Here is a 19,053-nt window from a genome sequence, read left to right on the forward strand (position 1 = left end):
TCAACCCCTAATTGTTGATAACTCGTCTAAAAATGTTGGTCAAGTGACTCGTTTAAAGGAAACAACCTATGACACAATATGAAACGCTACTACACAAGATGCTTGGCTGAAAAAAAAAATCCCATTTGTGTTCATTTAAAGATGGCATAGCTTGGAGAGGGAATAAAGTGTACGTGCCAGCCAAGTGTAGAGACAAAATACTTACAAATTGTCATGATGTAAAACAGGCAGGACATTTCGGATTTTTAAAGACATTACATCTAACCCGCCGTCAGTTTTGGTGGCCCAAAATGAGGGTTGATGTCAAACAGTATGTAAAGACATGCCATGTATGCGCAACATCTAAGCCTAGAGAAGGCAAACCAATGGGACTATTGCAGACAGTATCAGAGCCAACACGTCCATGGCAAGATATAGCCATGGATTTTATTGTTGAATTGCCAAACAGCTAGGGATACATGGTAATATGGACCATAATTGACTTATTTTCAAAACAGGCGCATTTTGTCCCCTTTAAAGGCCTACCATCTGCAGAACGATTGGCAGATATGTTTATGACACAAGTGTATAGATTACACGGGGCGCCCAGAAGAATAATATCCAACAGGGGGGTGCAGTTCACGGCATGATTTTGGAGGACGTTCCTCGCTTTGATGGGGTCTTCTCAGGGACTCAGCTTGGCATACCACCCGAGTACAAACGGAGCCGCAGAAAGAGCAAATTTCCATGGTCGAATGATATTTCAAATCATATATCTCACATCAACAAAGAGAATGGGTAGATTTATTATCGTTTGCTGAAATTGCTTACAACAACGCCCTGCATAGCAGTACCGGGTATAGTCCTTTTATATAGTACATGGTATGGAATTCGGTCCAAGTTTGGAATTCATCTGTCAAGTGGAAGAGCCACCTGGTGTTAAAGAATGGGCAGAAAAAATACAAGGATGTTGGAATAACGTACAAAAAGCATTAGAAAAAGCTTCCAGAGAATATAAACTTCAAACGAACCAAAAACGGAAGGATATTAAACCCTTCCAGGTGGGAGATAAAGTGTATCTTTCTACCAAATATATCAAATTAAAATTGAACAGCCGAAAACTGGGTCCAAAATATTTAGGCCCTTTGATATAGTAAGAGTAATTAACCCCGTGACAGTTAAACTCAAATTACCGTCATGGCTAGGTCGGATTCATCCCGTTTTTCATGCAAATTTACTTAAAACAAGTATCCCTAGAAATGACGAGATACCTATGAAACCAATATATAGAGAACCAGAACAATTTGAAATAGATAGAATACTAGATTCTAGAATACGAAGACATACTATTCAATACCTTGTACGATGGAAAGGGTATCCTGAATCAGAGGCATCCTGGGTGAATGAGTTGGATATGTGTGCAGATAGATTGAAGAAAAAATTCCACAGCCGACATCCCAATAAGCCAGGGGCCAATGTATAACCTCTATACACCATTATCCCTTTTGTCTAATGTGTTCTTGTATTCTAGGCAGAATCTTGGTAGAGGGGGCCGCCCTGTCACGACTCCAATAAAGAACGGACTGGAGCCGAGACAGCCAGGATGTGATACAACCATATTCTTTCACTTGCCTAGTGTTACCACGTGGACGCTATAATGAATATTCGTCAAATAACTACCATCGGCTTCCTGAAAAGGAGTGGTATAATAATAATGATTCATGGCTGAATGTCAAGGGGGTGATGTTGTAATAATGATAAGAAATAAATGAGAGTACATGGACTCATCGAGCAGGGGAAAAGTGCAGTTACCATGTTTCTTTAATTTAAGGATGCCTGATGTTAGGCAGTGAAGCCAGACGGAAGGTGGTTATAGTAATTATGTTGTTATCCAAAGTATAACATGTATAAATACAGCTCTGAGTTGCAACGAAACCCAGAGCTAACTTTAAACATAATTTGTTCGCTGTTACCTGTTGCTGTGGTGTGGAAGACGAATAAAAACCTTCACTAAAGCTACAGGAGTGAGTTGATATCTTATCGTTCACCCCCTCAATCTCGGACAAACAGCTGACACTTGGTAACTTTAAGACTTGTGGACATCAACTCCCAGAATTCTGAGTCCACAAGTCTTAAAGTTGCCATGTTTGGGGACCCCTGCTTTAAAACATGCTAAAAACCATACAGGCCAGCAGGATTGAGGCACTGACAAGTCTAACCATCTGTAGCCTGGATGAGTTTGCTCTGAACTTGCACTCAGTGCTTTACAACTTGCCCTGCTCAGTGGCGTTCCTGCTCCTCTTAGGGTCTTTCCTCAAGGGTGGATGGGGCCGAAGGTGAGTGGCATTCTCAGGCAAAGGTGGCTGGTAGCGGTAGTGGTAACCATGGGCACGCAGGTGGTAGGTGAGGTATTCCAGGGTGTACATCAACTCTGAGTTCACATAGTGGAAAGAGACAGCCAGGTCAGAGCAGCACTGAGGTCCCTAAGGAACACACAAAAAAAGGGTTGTGTGTGTGTTAATTGCTGAGGTTAGACTACAGACCTACCTGTGGTCACTGTAAGCTGGGTTAAGGAATGTATAAAGCTTCCAGTTGCCTTTTGAAAAAGCACCTTGGGGACCCAGTGGTGGGATTCAATATATTTTACTACCGGTTCTGTGGGCGTGGCTTGGTGGGTGTGGCAGGGGAAGGATACTATAAAATCTCCAGTCAGAGGTGGCATTTGCTGGTTCTCTGAACTACTCAAAATTTCCGCTACTGGTTCTCCCGAACTGGTCAGAACATGCTGAATACCACCTCTGTGTAGAAGACACTCCGTTATTCCAAATCTCTATTCCCTGAATCTTTATATTAGATGACCTGTTCATATGAACGTGGTTGCTTCTCAAATGATCAGGCATAAATGGGCAGGGTGGACAAAATATGGTTCCTGAATCAGTGGAACTGAGAAATTATGGGCCACTCCATTTCAGGACTACTTTGACATTCCTGCACGAATAATTTCAGCAATGTCCTACAAGTTTTTGAAAGATCCCAGGAGAGCAAACTGAGATCTGATGAGATTTCTGCAATCTGAAGTAGGATGGGACCAAAGGTGGTATTCAGCAGGTTCTGACCAGTTCTGGAGAACTGGTAGCAGAAATTTTGAGTAGTTCGGAGAACCGGCAAACACCACCTCTGACTGACCCCGCCCCCATCTATTCTCTGCCTCCCGAGTCCCAGCTGATTGGCTGGGTCTTCTTTGGTTGCCCTGCACAGGAGAATGGAGCTGGAAAGCAGGTTAGTGGGGTGGGGAGGGAATGGGATTTTGCAGTATCCTTCCCCTGCCACGCCCACCAAGCCATGTCACGCCCACCAAGCCACGTCCATAGAACTGGAGTAAAAAAATTTGAATCCCACCACTGGATGAGACCCTGCTGGGAAGCCTGGCAAGCTCTTGATTCTGTTTGTTAAAAAAAAAAAGTCACAAGAAACTATTTTGTTAAGAAGAATACAAATAAGAGTGAGGAACCTAAGACTTAGATATCAGCCTTCATGAAAAGTCTTGCTGGTTTGGGCCTAGTGGCCCTGAGATATTGAAGAACCACAAGTTCCTTATTCTGATATTACAAAAGCATTTTTTTAAAAAAAAACTCTCATTCATGCACACATACATGCATGCATACCTAACAGTCAATAGTAATCTGTTTTGGAAAGTTTCCTTTCCAAAACGGAGCAATTACAGTTGGCTTCTTTCCACTTCAGCTCACAGCAAGCATGAGCTAATCTCCAATTAATCACTTAATCCTCTAGGGTCACTGAATCCCAATTCCCCTACTAAGGTTAAACATATTTCTGGCATCTTTGCCCTCCGATCCCTCACTTCAGATTAATCTTTAGTCAGACAGGGTTATCCATCCATGTTTCACATTTGTCCACTTACACAGCTCCAAAGGGACCCCTTTTGCTCATCCAGTGTACCCTATTCCCATCCCATGGCTCTGGGTGGCATCAAGTGTCCCCTAGGTCTACCAGCTTCCGGAGGCAACATCATTGCCAAACCTCAAATGACAGCTGGGAATGAAGCAAATGCAAGAGGAAAGGAGCATTACTCTTTCTCCTATCCCCTTGAGGGAGAAAAGGTTTGTAGGGTAAGGCTACCTGCTGAAAAATTCTTTTTCTAGACAAGTACAAGAGTACGTAAGTCTAGCCTTCTCTTTCATCTGGCCACCCTACACAGAGACAGAAACGTATCCCGCCCACAACAAACCTGCCAACAGCTGGAGAGGCATCTCTATTGTTGCCAAGAAAACCTTATGACCATGCCGGAAGCATAGAAATGGTTGACTTAGAGGTAAGCAGTGAAGCTGTTGAAGAATTCGTGGTCTTCCAATTGTGGCTGTATATTTAACCCCATTGGTCTCAGCAGCACAGTCTCATGGTTAGAAAAATGGGGATTTGTAGCAGTTCCATGTCCGTTATTTCCAGTCTGTATTGTACAGCTACGGCCAACAACTTACAGGGGCCCTAGAAGAGGCAAAAGGGTCTGCCATAGGTATCCACATCCAAGAGATCTCAGATTCAACCTCAGGCACCTCTGAGTAGGTTCTATGACAACTTGCCACAGCTAACGCACTATAGTCAACTCACTGCAGTCAACTCTCCATGGCCAACTCAGGACAATTTGCCACAGGACAATTAACTTGCCACAGGACAATTGAACAATTCAGTGTAATTGTTTAAAATAGTTAACAAAACATTTTAATTTTTGTCATTCACATCTTATTGTGTCCCTCCTTGGGCATCCTTTCTGTACTGATTCTATTCCACTATTTCTTTCATATTAGTGTGACTTTTTTTCCCCGTGGTGAGTTGTCCCATGGAGAATTGGCCATGGTGAATTGTCCCGTGTTGGGTTGGCCATGGCAAGTTGTTCCATTCTGCTTCTGAGCAGCACTGAAGAAAATTCTTGACAGAAAGCCCTAAAGGAAACTGTTTTCACTAGAATAGAATAGAATAGAATAGAATAGAATAGAATAGAATAGAATAGAATAGAATAGAATAGAATAGAATAGAATAGAATAGAATTCTTTATTGGCCAAGTGGGATTGGACATGCAAGGAATTTGTCTTGGTGTAAATGCTCTCAGTGTACATAAAAGAAAGATACATTCATCAAGAATCATAAGGTACAATACTTAATGATAGTCATAGGGCAGGGGTCCCCAACCACCGGTCCGCGGACCGGTACTGGTCATGGGTCATTTGGGACCGGGCCGCCTACTTTGCCGGCGCCATCTTGTTCCGACATGCTGGATCGAACGCTGGTTTTGGCGCCGTCCCTCAGCCTCGCTCGACCAAAAACGCCAGCTCACGCCGTGCGTAGCTAGAGAAAAGGGAAACGTGGTAGCCGTGGAGAAGCTGCTCTCCCTAAGAAGGAGGCTCCTGATTCGCCGGGCTTATGCCAGGAGTTCTGCGAGGCTCTGGTGAAGGGAGGCTACGCTGCTGCCGATTACCTCGATCCCAACCTGCACGAACTGCCTCGCCCTCTTTGAAGCGGCTGGCGACCTGGTCAAGGCTCATGAGAAGCTCTTCTTCAATCGCTCACCGACACGCGGCTACAGGCCACTCAGGTGAGCAGCAGGAGAAATGGGAGATGGGCAGCCACAGACCAGACTTCTCTCTGTCTGACGGCCTCGGCAGAATCTCCTGCCTCCCAGCGCGCTTGGTCCTCCGCCCGCAGGCTTCCCCGCCCCTTGCCAGCGGGTTTTCCACCCCAGCCCAGCAGGGCCTCGCTGCCTTCCTCGCCTGGCCGGCCGGGCTCTTGCGCAACCCAGCTGCCTCGTGCCGAGCGCTGCCAGGCGGGGCCACATGGCACAGGGCAACACGCCACCGCCCGGCCCTGGCGGGGAAAGCAGCGGGCGCTCCCTGGGTGGCGGCCTCGGCCCGCCACCAGGGAAGCGGCTGCCAGCTCCGGAGCTGATCCACACCTGACCGGCTGGAAAGGAAGGGTGTGTAGCATTGGTGTTGTGTGCGATTTCTTGGCGCGCGGTGCGGGTCTCTTTTGGCCGGCCCGATTTTTTTTTTTTCAGAGGGGAATATCATGCCTGCATTAATCATGATTATTAAATCCAATCCAACTTTGATTATAATTAAATTAAGTCATAACTAGCTTTTCAATGAGTGGAATATATAATAAAATATAAATAAATAAATAAATAAATAAATAAATAAATAAATAAATAAATAAATAAATAAATAAATAAAACCCTAACCGGTCCTTGAAAAAGTGTTTCTGCATGAAACCGGTCCCTGGTACAAAAGAGGTTGGGGACCACTGTCATAGGGTACAATAAGCAATCAAATCATACTAGGAAACAGTCCATATAAATCGTAAGGATACAAGCGACAAAGTTACAGTCATACAGTCACAAGTGGGAGGGGATGGGTGATAAGGAGTGATGAGAAGGTGAATAGTAATAGTAATGCAGACTTTGTAAATTGTAAACTATTGCAGGAGAAAGCTTAGTGTGCCACCTACCTCCACAATAGGATAATAGGAATAAGCCCAGTACCAGGAGCTTTTTGAGACCTTCCCTGTCAAGTGCTGCTCAGGCACAAAAGGGTGGAAGGTCTCCCTCTGTCTCGTGTCTCGGGAGTCTCCGGCCTCCACGCCCATCTTCTCCATGCACTGGCCCAGAGCCACGTCCTCCACTGATGATGTGTGGCTGCAGACCTTGGTGGCAAAGCCGGCAACGAAACGACGCAGGGCCTCCTTGCTCAGGACGTAGCCCCCGCCCCCACTCATATAGCCTTGCTTGGCATAGGGCCGGAAGCGCCTCCCAAAATAGATGGGCCTGCTGGAGGAGTAGTTGGAGAGCAGCCACCGGAGGTTTTCGAGCACCACAAAGGTATCGTCGTCTGCTTTGAGGAACCAGTCAGCCTGTTCCAAGTGATGTGCATGCACATAATGGAAAGCCTTGATGGTTTTCCAGTAGAGCTGGTCCCTGCCTTCCTTGGTACCCAGTCCTACAGTGGGGAAGTCTTTGTCCTCCACTGAACTCATGAAAACCACCACGTTGCAATGACGGGTCCAAGTGGCCTTGACGTGGTAGGCTTTCCTCTCCAAGTTTTGGGGCCCTGTCATCACCCAGCACAGAATCCGCACCTTGTCATACAGTTCATCTGCCACACTGCTCTCCTCACCTGAGGAAGAGGGAACCAAAGAGTTACCATTTTTCTCCCCAACGATTGGTCATCTTAAGAACCTAAAATTTATATATACTACCGTGTTTCTCATATAATAAGGCCGGGTCTTATTTTTTTTTAAGCCCCGAAAAAATGGCTAGGTCGTCTTTTCGGGGTGACTTAATTCCCCTCCCCTTGCATCTTTGGGTGGGCGGGCGGCGACAGCTTGGATGTTGACCTCGGCATTGGTGGGGCACTTCGCATCGGGGTCAATGCAGGTAGCACCATATCCAGGTGTGCAACAAAAGTACTTCCTAATGGCAAGCCCCCCAATTCCCCCATTTTGCATGTTTTAATATAGGCCTTAATTTGGGGGAGGGGCTTAATTTCATTTCATGCCTATAAAACATGCTGGGACTTCCTATTGGGGGAGGCCGTATTGTTGGAGAAACAGGGTACATACAGGTAAGTCCTCGACTTACAACAGCTCATTTAGTCACCGTTCAAAGATACAACAGCAGTGGGGAAAAGTGACTTGGTGTCAAGTGAAGCTCCAGTCAAAATCCAAGAAAGAAAACTTTAGACTCCATTGTTATAGAGAAAAGGACTTTTACTGAAAACTGAAGTGGTAGCATCGGAAGAAATACAGTACAAGATCTGAGGCAATCGGCGCGAAAATCACACATAGAAAGTTATCCCATGTTTCCACCCCCAATAGTTCAAACTGGCCATCCAATCTGAGATGTGTATAAATGTCATGTGGGGCATCTTCAGGTGGCGTTTCACACATCTGATATGCCAAGATGGCTGACCTTGGCGTAGACAGATAAGAGGCTACATCTGTGCAGTAAGCAAGTAAGCATAGTCAAGGAAACATCCCAACATTTACATTTCACCAACTTAAACCTCCAGCACTCTTCCCCTCACAAAGTCCAATTATACTTCCCTCCCCCCGTTTCTATGGCAGCCGGAAAGATAAGCAGAAGAAGGATTCTTGGAGGCTGACACTTAGGACCCTTTTTTCCACACCTGTTGCAGCATCCCCATAGTCACATGATCAAAATTCAGACGCCTGACACCTGCTTCATATTTATGATGGTTGCAGTGTCCTGAGGTCATGTGATCACTTTCTGTGAACTTCCGACAATCAAAGTCAATGGGGAAGCCAGATTCACTTAGCAACCGTGTCCCTAACTTAACGACTGCAGTGATTCACTTAACAACTGTGGCAAGAAAGGTCGTAAAAATGGGACGAAACTCCCTTAACAAATGTCTCCCTTAGCAACAGAAATTTTGGGGTCAATTGTGGTCGTACGTCAAGGACTACCGGTATTGATTACATGTTTAACTTGTTCTTAGACCACAGATGTTCAACGGTTACATCAGCAGGTGCTCCTAAAGCCCAGGCCACAAAATCCCACTTCAGGATTCTCAGATTCCGTGACCACAAATGTCGCAACAACAATACTGTATGCACAATTATATCGTTTACTGCAGCTATCTCGTTCATGGGCTGCAAGGTGAAATTGTTGCTTGCAGCTGAGACTAGCTGACTGAGGGACACACTGTACATCTCAGTAGCAGAACATTCCATGATGTTCCCAGACAAGAATTATTAGCAATATCCAGATCATCAGCCAGCACAATCTGCTTGACTGTAACCCTTTTGACAGGACCATATGGAGCATTTAAAGTTGGACAAAGGATTAAACTGGGGACTCACACTCCATATTTATTTGGTAAGTGTGACAGGGCAAAAAAGCTTCCCCAACTACCAGTAACTAATATGAAGTGAAATTGCCCAGCAATCAATGCACAAGACAGCACACTACAATACCTCAAGCCTTTTTTATAAACTGTGTTCCCAGCTGCAGCTAATGAAGGGAATCAGGGCCCTTTCCTCCCCCGTAAGCCACGCAACCCACGTTGCTCTCTTCTCCGTTCTTGCCTGCGTACCCTAGGATGAAGAGGAGGTGGGCCTGGATCTTCCTTTGAATTCCCTCTCCCTTGTTCTTCCTGTTCCCTGCTCTGCCCTTCCCCAGTTTCCTCCACAGCCAACGGAGCCACTCTCCCACTCCCTGTCAGCTGTTTGGCTTCCTCCTCGGATTCAGACTCCAACAGGAGCATGACACTCTATTTCCTAGTCCTTATGACTGTTATGGCAATCCCGAGGTTTCTGCTGGACCTATTCTGTTCTTACCTGCTTGGTGTAAGTGTGCAAGAGCTGATTTAGCCAACATGCTTTCTAGATCCTTGGAGTCATGCAGCATCTGAAGGTCAAGACGCAGGGATCCTTCCCATGTCAGGTTTTGCACAAGGTAGAAGATGCTAAAAAAGCCAGAAATGAGGCCTAGGAGGAAAGCCAAAAAGGAAGTCCTGGAGCTTGATACACCCATGCCAGGGGATGAAAACTGCAAATGAGGATGCGTCACATAATCTGTAGTGGGAAGAAAGCAGAATTAAGAGGAAAAAGCCTCTGTTGACTGCCAACATTATTGTTACATCCAAGGTCAGCTGTGGAATCCTATACACATTTTATTACAATCACTACTGGCATCAAGCAAATTGGGTGGGAAGTGCACACACATCTAATGTGGAGATGTATGGATTGTTATATGGTGTTCCAAAATCTATAACATAAAGTTAACAGAATGACAGATCTGGAAGGGACCCTGTAGGTCATCTAGTCCAACCCCGCCCCCCCGGCCAAACAGGAGACCCAACACCATTTCTGACAGACGGCAGTCCAGTCTCTTCTTGAAAGCTTCAAGTTATGATTAGGTCACCACATTTGCCCAGTTTTAACACCTCTACAGGCTGTGGATATATCCCAGGTTCTTCTTGGACCCCAACGGCAAACTCTTAGAAAGAAACAAATGCGAACAAAAATTATCTATCCTGGACCAGAGACTGTAGAAGACTACAGTCTAATTCCCCAACTTTCCTCAACCTGGTGCTCTTCGGATGTGTTGATTGCAATTCCAGCTACCTAACCAAAAATAATACATTTGAGGATGCAATTTCCTCATCTAAGAAGACACAGATGAATATGTCTTCTCCTTCAAATAAGAGATATCTTACCTGGTTTGGTCTGCTGGATAGAAAGTTCACAACAATCAATACCACACCTCTGCCTGCAACCTTTTGCTTGCAAAAGGTTTCATTTTCTTTAAATTGCTTTAGCATAACTGTTTTTTTTTAAATCTAGATAGAAATATCTCACAGTGAGGGACTATGATTGCTATTTCTATTTCTATCTCTATATCTTATATCTATATCAGAGGTGGTATTCAGCAGGTTGTGACTAGTTCTGGAGAACCGGTAGCAGAAATTTTGTGTAGTTCGGAGAACCAGCAAATACCACCTCTGACTGGAGATTTTACAGTCTCCTTCCCCTGCCACGCCCAGCAAGCCACGCCCGCAGAACCGGTAGTAAAAAAGTTTGAATCCCACCACTGATCTATATCATCTATTTCTGCATCAGTATTGAACACCAAATATACTGTACACACCTGTGCTGTTTGCTGCTCTACCAGCCAAGCCTGCAATCGGGAGAGTAGGTTGGGTGGGAGAGATCTCATGGCATCAAGCTATTTTGTAGGTAGCAGGGCAGAAGGCAAATGTAGTAATTAAAATCCAATTCCATTTCATCCTAATCAGATTAAAATATTTGCTCTTTAACCCCTCTGGTGCTGAAGGTTTACAGAGTTAACTGCCTAATCCTTCATGCAGCGACACAAGTAGAGCTGTGGGGACAAATTAAAGGCAAGCCCAAGCTAGTGCCATCCATCATATTAGAAACTGGCTGGGAACTGAGAGATCATGAGTTTAGTCCCCCCTTGGATGCTAAACCAGATGGTAACCTTGAGCCAGTCACTCTCAGTCCTAGGGAAACAACAAGGGCAAACGCCAAAGGAGGTGAGGGCTTCACTTCCTTTTGGCTCAGCACCCTTCCTGGTTTTACAAGAAAGAAACTGCCGCTTCCCCTGCCTTGAGGCAGCCTTGAGTTGGTCTCTGTTCGAAGGCAGTCAGAAATGCCCAGCCCATTCTTGGCTCAGACAAGCTAGATCTGAGATTTGGTCTACTCTGGAAGCCCCCATGAACTGCATCTTAAATATCAAAGGAAGGCAGTTATGTGGACTGGAAGTGGGATCAAAGGCCAATTCCCCAAATATTGTCTTCTAGGGCAGTGGTCCCCAACCTTTTTTATGCCGCAGCCCGGTACCGGCATCAGCTGGGCGCCGCGGCCCGGTACCGGCATCAGCTGGGCGCCGCCATCTTGTTTTGATGAAAAAGTGCTTCCGGTGAACTCACCGGAAGCACTTTTCATCAAAACAAGATGGCGGCACTAGCGTTTAGTGAGCTTTTCCGGGTAGAAATGGCTTTCTACCCGGAAAAGCTCACCGGAAGCACTTTTTCATCAAAACAAGATGGCGGCACCCAGCAAACCAGCGGCCCGGTAGGATTTGTTCCACGGACCGGTACCGGTCCGCGGACCGGTGGTTGGGGACCCCTGTTCTAGGGGATTGGCAAACATTTGGCCCTCACATTTCCTCCTGGGCCCCAAAAACCCTGCCTGCTCATCCCCATGATTGAGGTATCTCTCAACCTCCTGTTGATGCCCTTTCTTAGCCTAGAGAATGAGCTGGTTTTTGTTGCCAGAAAGCTGGTGGCCCTGGAGACAGAGAGCTATGCCTTCATCAGTTGGGTTTGTTTTACCAAAACAACCCTCTTCAAAGGGGGGGTGCTAATCCTTCAACTTATTCTGGTGTTAAGGAATCTTTCTTAAAGCCCTTATTTGCAGGGGGTGGAGGGAGATTCTCCAAGAAAACAGTCCTTTGTGTTAGTTAGAACAAGGGGCCAGTGAGTCTTATGAAGATAACCCACCCCGGCTAACCTCTGGCCTTTCAAAAGACTCTAAAAACATGTTTTGGCCAATGGGCAAGGAGACCAGGGAATATGGCAGAGTCAGCCCAGAAGTAGAATGTTAACTGTTAAGCGCGATTATGTCAGCTGTGAATCTCATTCATCTTTATGATGGTTTTAATATTATATTTACATGTTTTCTATAGTGTTGTTTTCTTCCTTTTGTTTTTCTTGTTCTTTAAATGTTTTTGGTTTTTTTTTGTTTTGCTGTTGTTTTTATGTTGGCTTTAATTATTTGTAAACCACCCCAGAGTCATACATATGAGATGGGCAAGTATATGCATGCAAATAAGAAAGAAAGAAAATAAGAAAGAACAAAGAAGACATAAACAAAGAACAAAGGGCATCATCTGAGGCTAGGCCGGAAGATCAGGATGAGATCATAATTGGGAACAGGCAGTGGATTAACTGGGTAATCTAAATGGCTGAGAAGTTGGACTAGGAAATCCCAGTGTGAACTTTGGACCAGCTGTGTTCTCTCTCTGCCAAGTGACTTCACAGGGCTGTTTACAGTGGGGAAAAATAGGAAGAGAGACTGTTTTCATTTCTCCATGAGAGGCAAGGTATCCAATAAATAAATATCACCACAGCCTCCTCTAGATAGAGAAGAGGACCAACAATTGACTAGATAACTGGAAAAAGCAGGGCAGAGAAAGTAGTAAAGCAAGCCCCAATGAGATCCATTCCAGTCATTGATATCTGGGGTCAAGACTAGAATATCCAAGCCATGGAATGTGACCGTCCCGAGTAGAAGACACTGGAAGTAGCTATAGTAGCCACTGGCCATCACCGCTCTGCCTTTCCTCAAAAGCTCTCCTCCAGCAATATCCCTTGCATGTGCTTATTATACAAACTGTTTTGGGTCCCCTAAACTACTTTGGCACAGCGGTTAAAGGCATCAGGCTAGAAACTGGGAGATTGTGTGCTCTAGATCCTGCTTAGGCATGGAAGTCAAACAGGAGACTTTGAGCCATTTGCTCTCTAGGAAGGAGGGCAAGAGCAACTTCTGAAAATAATGCCAGGGACTTGCCCAGCCAGTCTCCAGGAAACAACACTGACTGGAAGACACAAAAACCAACAAACCAACCACCCTACCCGATTCCATTGTCTCAGGGATAGTACTGAACACTATGTGAAATCAGCACTGAAATTAAATTTCGCCATCAGTGCAGCCAATTTCTGTCTGGGGGGAAAGAGCACGTACCGTTTACAATCAGGCAGCAGGACGACTTTGTTTCCTGAATGCTGGGAGATTTTTCTACTACAAATCCTACTAAAAATACAGCTCCCCAAAAGCAGCTTTGGAAAAGGGGAGAGATCGCTAACAGACACTGAAGGACAGGATGACAGTTGGCTGACAATCTTGGTTTTCTTACATTTATTTATTTTTAATCTACCATTGTTAATTCTTGCCTGCCTAGTAAATGTAACTTGTTCCCAAAAAGCGTCTTCTGCAATCCTTCTGGGTATATATTAAATCTTAGTCTTAAATCTCTGTAGGGGTGATGAATTATTTCTTGTGGGGGAATATCAGTGAGTCTAATTACTCCATGCACAAAACAGTGAAATGGAATTCAGAAAAGGATGCATGTCTAGTTTAAGATGAAGATATACAGGTATGAATATTCTGTCCTCATAAGAACAACCCTGCTGGATCAGCCAATTTTGTCCAGATTTCACTGTAACCAACCAGGTACATCATGGACATTGTCAAGCAAAATATGAGACATGGCGATCTTCCATTATTGTTTCACTACAACTAGTATTTAAGCTATGATACCTCCCATGGAGTTGATTGTCACCAAGACTAGTGGTCATGAATAGCCCTACTGTTTATGAACCTACCTAGACTTTTTTCAAAGCCACAATACTTTTCCAAAGTATAAAGAAGCCCTTCATTTTAGCAGTCGCGAATCTCAATGCATTTAACTTGACCCTGAGTTTTGATATAGGAAAAGGAGGAGAACTCTTCAGGCGTGCATCTGATGATGTCATGCACAATTGTGTATATCCTGCATGCCCCACATGTACTTTAAAACTGTCTGTCTTTCCAGCAGTAGGAGAGTAAGACAAAGGTAGGTTAAATAGAGACACATATGTTTACTTTGCAAAATTTGCACAATTGTATTTAACTTGGCAAAATTTGAACTTACTTGTGCATGTTTTCTCCTCCCCTTTTAATTGCCATATAAACTAAGTTCCATGTATAATCCATTCAGGAACTTGTTCTAAGTATTTTTCTATCTGCATTATCACAATTTCCCCTGTCAGGATCAGCAAATTAGCACCACTTTGGAATGTACACAAGTCCATTTCTACCTCCATAAACTGATAGTCACTATTAAATTCTTAATACTGATTCATATCCTTAATATTAAGTTCTTATTAAAATTATTTAAAAATTTAAAATTAAATATTCTAATCAATATTCTCAATATTGATTAATATTAATATTGAAGAGTAAGTACTCAGTCATCTTAGGTCTGGTACTCTTCAATATCTTCATAAACAACTTAGATGAGGGAACAGAAGGTAAATTTGCAGATAATACTAAACTGGCAGGAATAGCCAACACCCCAGATGACAGGCTCAGGATCCAAATGGAGCTTGACAGACTTGAACACTGGCCCTATCTAACAAAATTAAATTTATTGTAGAGAAAAATAAGGTTTTTACATCTAGGCAGGAAAAACCAAATGTACAAGTACAGATTGAAAGTAGTAACTGTGAGAGGAACTTGAAGTCCTAATGGACAATCATTTAAATATGAGCAAGCAGTGTGCAGCAGCAGCCCAAAAAGTTAATACAATCCTTGGTTTCATAAACAGAGGGACAGTCAAGATCATGTGAAGTATCAGTACCGCTTTATAAAACCATTGTAAGACCCCCATCTGCACCCAGTTTTGGTCATCACATTATGAAAAACATAATGTTGAGACTTTGGAAAAAGTGCAGAGAAGAGCAACGAAGATGATTAAGGGCCTGGAGGCTAAAACATATGAAGAACGGTTGCAGGAACTGGGTATGGCTACTCTAGAGAAAAGAAGGACTAGGGATGACATGATAGCAATGGTCCAATATTTGAGGGTCTGCCACAAAGAGAAGGTCAACCTATTTTTCAAAGCATCAAAAAGCAGGAAAGAAACAATGGATGGAAACTAATCAAGGAGAGAAGCAACCTGGAATTAAGGAGAAACTTCCTAAGAGTGAGAACAATTAACAGGTGGAACAGCTGGCCTTCAGAAGTTGTGGGTGTTTCATCACTGTTTAAGAAGAGACTGGACAGTTACTGCAGATGACACAACAGTGATTGGTCTCATTCGAGACAACGATGAATCTGCATACAGACAGGAGGTTATACAACTTGCCTCGTGGTGTAACCGGAACAATCTGGAACTGAACACACTCAAAACCATAGAAATGGTGGTAGACTTTAGAAGAACCCTTCCATACTACCACCTCTTACAATACTAGACAACACAGTATCAACAGTAGAGACCTTCAAATTTCTAGGTTCGACTATATTACATGACCTAAAATGAACACCTAACGTCAAAAAATGTCATCAAAAAAGCACAACAAAGAATGTTCTTTCTGCGCCAACTCAGAAAGCTCAAATTTGCCCAAGGAGTTGCTGATACAGTTCTACAGAGGAATTATTGAGTCTATCATCTGTAACTCTATAACTGTCTGTTTTGGTTCCGCAACCCAACAGGACAGTCACAGACTTCAGAGGATAATTAGGACTGCAGAAAAAACAATTACTACCCACCTGCCTTCCATCGAGGACCTGTATACTGCACGAGTCAAAAAGAAGGCTGTGAAAATATTGACAGACCCCTCACATCCCGGACACAAACTGTTTCAAATCCTTCCCTCAAAACGACCCTACAGAACACTGCACACCAGAACAACTAGACACAAGGACAGTTTTCCCCCGAAAGCCATCACTCTGCTAAACAAATAATTCCCTCAACACTGTTCAACTGTTTACAAAGTATACACTACTATTACTAATAATCTTTTCATCACTCCTTATCACCCATCCCCTCCCACTTGTGACTGTATGACTGTAACTTTGTTGCTTGTATCCTTACGATCCTAGTATGATTTGATTGCTTATTGTACCCTATGACTTATTATTAAGTGTTGTACCTTATGATTCTTGATGAATGTATCTTTTCTTTTATGTACATTGAGAGCATTTGCACCAAGACAAATTCCTTGCGTGTCCAATCACATGTGGCCAATAAAAGAATTCTATTCTATTCTACTTGTCTGAAGTGATATAGGGCCTGCTTGAGCAGGGGATTGGGCTGGGAGATTTCCAAGATCCTGTCCAACTCCATTATTTCTTTTTTCTGCATTCTGTAAATCCATCCAGATAGATCTTCAGGTCACAAGAGACATTTCTTACAAAATCCCTGAGAATCTTTTGCACTCTCTCTCTCTCTTTTATGACTAGGCAGATATTGCTAAGAGCAGCAAGGATCTCCAGAAATGGTAGAGGAGGCAAGTAATTTCCAGCTCTCCAGCCCCAAAAATCAATCCTCTGGAATTACAACCACAATTGAAACCAAAACTTCCATTGTTAAGTGAGACATTTGTTAGATGAGTTTTGCCCCATTTTGCGACTTTTCTTTCCACATTTAAGTGAATCCCTGCAGTCATTAACTGAGTAACATGGTTGTCAAGTGAACCTAGCTTTCCCATGGACTTTGCTCATCAGAAGGTCGTAAAAGGTGATCACATGATCCCAGGATGCTCTGACTGTCCTAAGTAGGAGTCTGTTGCAAAGTGTCTGAACTTTGATCACCTAATTTTGATCAGTATCATGGTTGGATATTGCAACAGTGCTAATTAAGTGTGAAAAATGGTCGTAAGTCACTTTTCTCAGTGCCCGTTGTAACTTTGGTCACTAAATGAACTGCCGTAAGTCGGGGACTAACCTGTACTGAGAGAGGTTCCCTCCTGTCCGTCGCTTATATCAGGAATAGTGAGAGGAGAAACGGGGAAGAAAGGCACTTTTTTGCTCTTCAACCACTCCTGAATTAAAAGAAAGGAAATCTGGAAGGGAAAGAGAGAGAAAACAGAGGAAGAAAATTCAGGGATGGGGTTGGGGGAAACAGAGCTGGAGCCAAAAGACAGAATTAGATACTACCAGGGAGCGAAAAGCACATTAGCAGACAGAAGAAAAGATCTATTTGAAGGACTGCCACAGAGACGATGGGATCAAGCTATTTTCTAAAGCGCCTGTAGGCCAGACAAGGAATAACGGATGGAAACTGAACAAGGAAAGATTCAACTTGGAAATAAGGAGAAATTTTCCGACAGAGCAATCAACCCATGGAAGTTCTGGAAGCGCCATCACTGGAAGCTTTCAAGAGACTGTCAGAAATGATGTAGGGTCTCCTGCTTGGGTGGGATGGGGGCGGGGTTGGACTAGATGACCTTATAAGGTCCCTTCCAACTTTGTTAATCTGTCATCTCCGGAACGTCGCCTCTCATCGCAAGACCCGCAAAAAGGCAAAAGACAAGAGGCGACCACAACTCCCGGGCTGGGCTATGAAAGGGAGACACCCCTCCCCCTTCCTCCCCAACCCCCGATCCGCCGGACTCACCTGCGTAGCCGGCCGCCGCTAAGCCGCCAAGCCGCCAAGCCTGGACGCCAGATTCAAGCGGCTCCAACGCAGACGGCCGGCCCCCGCGTGCGTCCATTGGCTGGAATCCCTCGAGGCCTGCCACGATTGGCTCCCTGACCAGAAGGCCAAAGGCGCGGGCGGGGCTTTAGGGCGAAGAAGGCACATGGAGGGAGTGAAGGATGCAGAAGCGGAGGAGGGATGTTTGTTTTAGTGCCCGCTTCTGTCGTGGACGGTGGGAGACGGTGGAAGGGCCGAGGGAGCGATAGGGATCTCCCGATCCACGTTTTCGGCTCTCCAAGCGAGGCGCAAAGACGAATCCATGATCCCACTTCATTTCCATTCGGTCGCGAATTTGAGAACTCTTAAGAGCCTATGGAGATTCTCGGTCATCCCGGCCATGGTTGTCCCAAAGGTGATTTTTTTTTTCCCCCAAGAGGCAATTGGACTTTTTTGTTTTTTTTCTTTGAAGACGTTTCGCTTCTCATCCGAGAAGCTTCTTCACAGCTGCAGAAGCTTCTTGGATGAGAAGGGAAAGGTCTTCAAAGAAAAAACAAGAAAGCCTATTTGCCTCTTGAAAAAAAGCACCTTTGGGACACCTAAGAGACAGAGCATGTGGAGAGCTTCCTCCCCTCCAAACCAACATTACTGGCATTTTATGAACCAGTGACTAAGCCAATATTCTTTACCATTTGCATTGCCCCACAAATCAAATCTCTATGCCTTTTCGCCCTCATTATTCCCTTCCTTTGTTCTAGAGTTGTCATAACAGCAAGCCCTTGGATGTGCTTTGCTCTTTACCTCAACCCGTAAAGACCTTGGCAGCTCTTCGCCTTCACGGAATATCCCCCAAGCCTTAAGCAGTCTTAACCTGCAGTAGGATCTGCTGTTTTCTACACCAGTCTAGACCAATCTTGATCCAGGTTGGCAAATTCCTCTCAGATATTCTTGTATTTTAGGACAGTAAATGAGAAATATCTGTCATTGGCTGTTCACCAGCTATTTGGTGCCATGAAAATATTTGCCCTGTGACCAATCTGTTAGCCAGACATGACAACCAGGGTTAGGATAGCTTATTGCCATCCTGGCAGGCTGATTTTCATTAAGAACCTGTGTGTGTGTGTGCACGCATGTGCATGTGCGTGTGTACACACACACGCGTGTGTGATGTGTTTATGGAAATACGCTCCATAAACTAGCTTTCTTTCAGGCCAGTTGAAAGAGAGTTGCAGAAAGTTGTTCCATATCAATCAAATGCATCACATGATGCTCTTCATGCAAGGGGAAAAATCACTTAAAATATAACTAATATAACTAATATGTAACAAATTATTAGCTTATTA

At 44.3% G+C, this 19,053-nt stretch overlaps 1 protein-coding gene across 3 annotated transcripts; it reads right to left on the reverse strand.

Moving 5' to 3' along the window:
* Positions 1 to 386: 386 nt before the first annotated feature.
* Positions 387 to 17,764, reverse strand: LOC113416186 (glycoprotein-N-acetylgalactosamine 3-beta-galactosyltransferase 1-A-like). Of its 3 annotated transcripts, none has more exons than XM_087956451.1 (4): positions 17,693 to 17,764; positions 9,346 to 9,582; positions 6,499 to 7,163; positions 387 to 2,462 (listed from the first exon to the last, which is right to left on the reverse strand). In XM_087956451.1, the coding sequence occupies exons 2-4, from the start codon at positions 9,539 to 9,541 to the stop codon at positions 2,244 to 2,246; spliced, it is 1,080 nt and encodes a 359-aa protein (XP_087812577.1). In that variant the 5' UTR covers positions 9,542 to 9,582; positions 17,693 to 17,764; the 3' UTR covers positions 387 to 2,243. The 3 variants fall into 3 exon arrangements, with proteins under 3 accessions (XP_087812577.1, XP_087812576.1, XP_087812574.1); XM_087956450.1 differs by lacking the exon at positions 17,693 to 17,764 and adding an exon at positions 17,021 to 17,138; XM_087956448.1 differs by lacking the exon at positions 17,693 to 17,764 and adding an exon at positions 10,658 to 10,773.
* Between the last annotated feature and the right edge of the window lie 1,289 nt (positions 17,765 to 19,053).

This window comes from Notechis scutatus, chromosome 2 (assembly GCF_049901735.1).
Source record: "Notechis scutatus isolate UNSWTSFEM ecotype Mainland chromosome 2, rNotScu1.2, whole genome shotgun sequence".
Classification (NCBI taxonomy): domain Eukaryota; kingdom Metazoa; phylum Chordata; class Lepidosauria; order Squamata; family Elapidae; genus Notechis; species Notechis scutatus.

What these genes read in the sequence shown, in the direction of transcription:
- LOC113416186 (XM_087956451.1), bottom strand. Translation starts at nt 9,541, where the DNA reads ATGGGTGTATCAAGCTCCAGGACTTCCTTTTTGGCTTTCCTCCTAGGC. An exon ending in TGCACACTTACACCAAGCAG is followed by an intron (nt 7,164 to 9,345) that starts GTAAGAACAGAA and finishes CCTCTTCCTCAG; the next exon opens with GTGAGGAGAGCAGTGTGGCA. An exon ending in CCTATTATCCTATTGTGGAG is followed by an intron (nt 2,463 to 6,498) that starts GTAGGTGGCACA and finishes TGTGTTCCTTAG; the next exon opens with GGACCTCAGTGCTGCTCTGA.